Source organism: Tupaia chinensis, unplaced genomic scaffold (genome assembly GCF_000334495.1).
Source record: "Tupaia chinensis unplaced genomic scaffold, TupChi_1.0 Scaffold149011_1, whole genome shotgun sequence".
Taxonomy (NCBI): Eukaryota; Metazoa; Chordata; class Mammalia; order Scandentia; family Tupaiidae; genus Tupaia; species Tupaia belangeri.
In genome coordinates this window covers 588,426-589,057 of record NW_006208857.1, presented here as the reverse complement: position 1 = coordinate 589,057, position 632 = coordinate 588,426, and the positions used below count along the sequence as shown (strand labels likewise).

General features: G+C 61.2%; 1 protein-coding gene across 1 annotated transcript in view; it reads left to right on the top strand.

Moving 5' to 3' along the window:
* LAG3 (lymphocyte activating 3) overlaps window positions 1-632 on the top strand; it is a gene marked incomplete in the record, with an annotated part of 9,353 nt that overhangs the window by 569 nt on the left and 8,152 nt on the right. Inside the window, 1 exon segment of the mRNA XM_014585145.2 lies at window positions 167-302. Within this exon segment, the coding sequence (XP_014440631.1) occupies window positions 167-302 (136 nt within the window).

Below are 632 nucleotides of genomic sequence, written 5' to 3'. Positions count from 1 at the left end.
CCAAAGCCCTTGGCTTGTTCCTTTAAAAAAAAAAAAATTGTGGTGGCAGCTAAGGGTCGTAAACTGAGGCTCTGCCTCCACCAGTTTTTCCCGGGGAGACACTGGGGCTCCTCTAAGTCTGTCTCTTGGCTCACGGCCCCTTCCCCTCCCCTCTCTTTTGCTCCAGCGCCTGGGGCAGAGGTCCCCGTGGTGTGGGCCCAGGAGGGGGCTCCTGTCCAGCTCCCCTGCACACCCACAATAGCCCCGAAGGATCTCAGCCTTCTGCGTAGAAGTGGGGTCACTTGGCAGCATCAGCCAGACAGGTATGTGCCCCAAACTTGGGCAACAGAACCTCCAAATCGGCGCCATGACCTCGACACAACCCAACGCCCCAGCCAGTCCTCTGTCCCCTCCCCGAGGTGTCAGTCCCTCATACCCCCTGCGCCTGGGTCCCACAGCATGTCTGCCTGTCCGGCAGTGGGTGGTGTCGCCCACCCTGGGAAGGACAGGGCAGGGGGAGACGGGTGGTCAAGAGATCTCTGCGGGGGCTTCCTCATCCTCTAACGTGGTTGGCTGCATCTTCTCCGAGCTCCTTAACCCACGAATCTCTCAATGCCATTCTCTCCCCCCAGGGCCCCGCCCGCTCCCGCTCC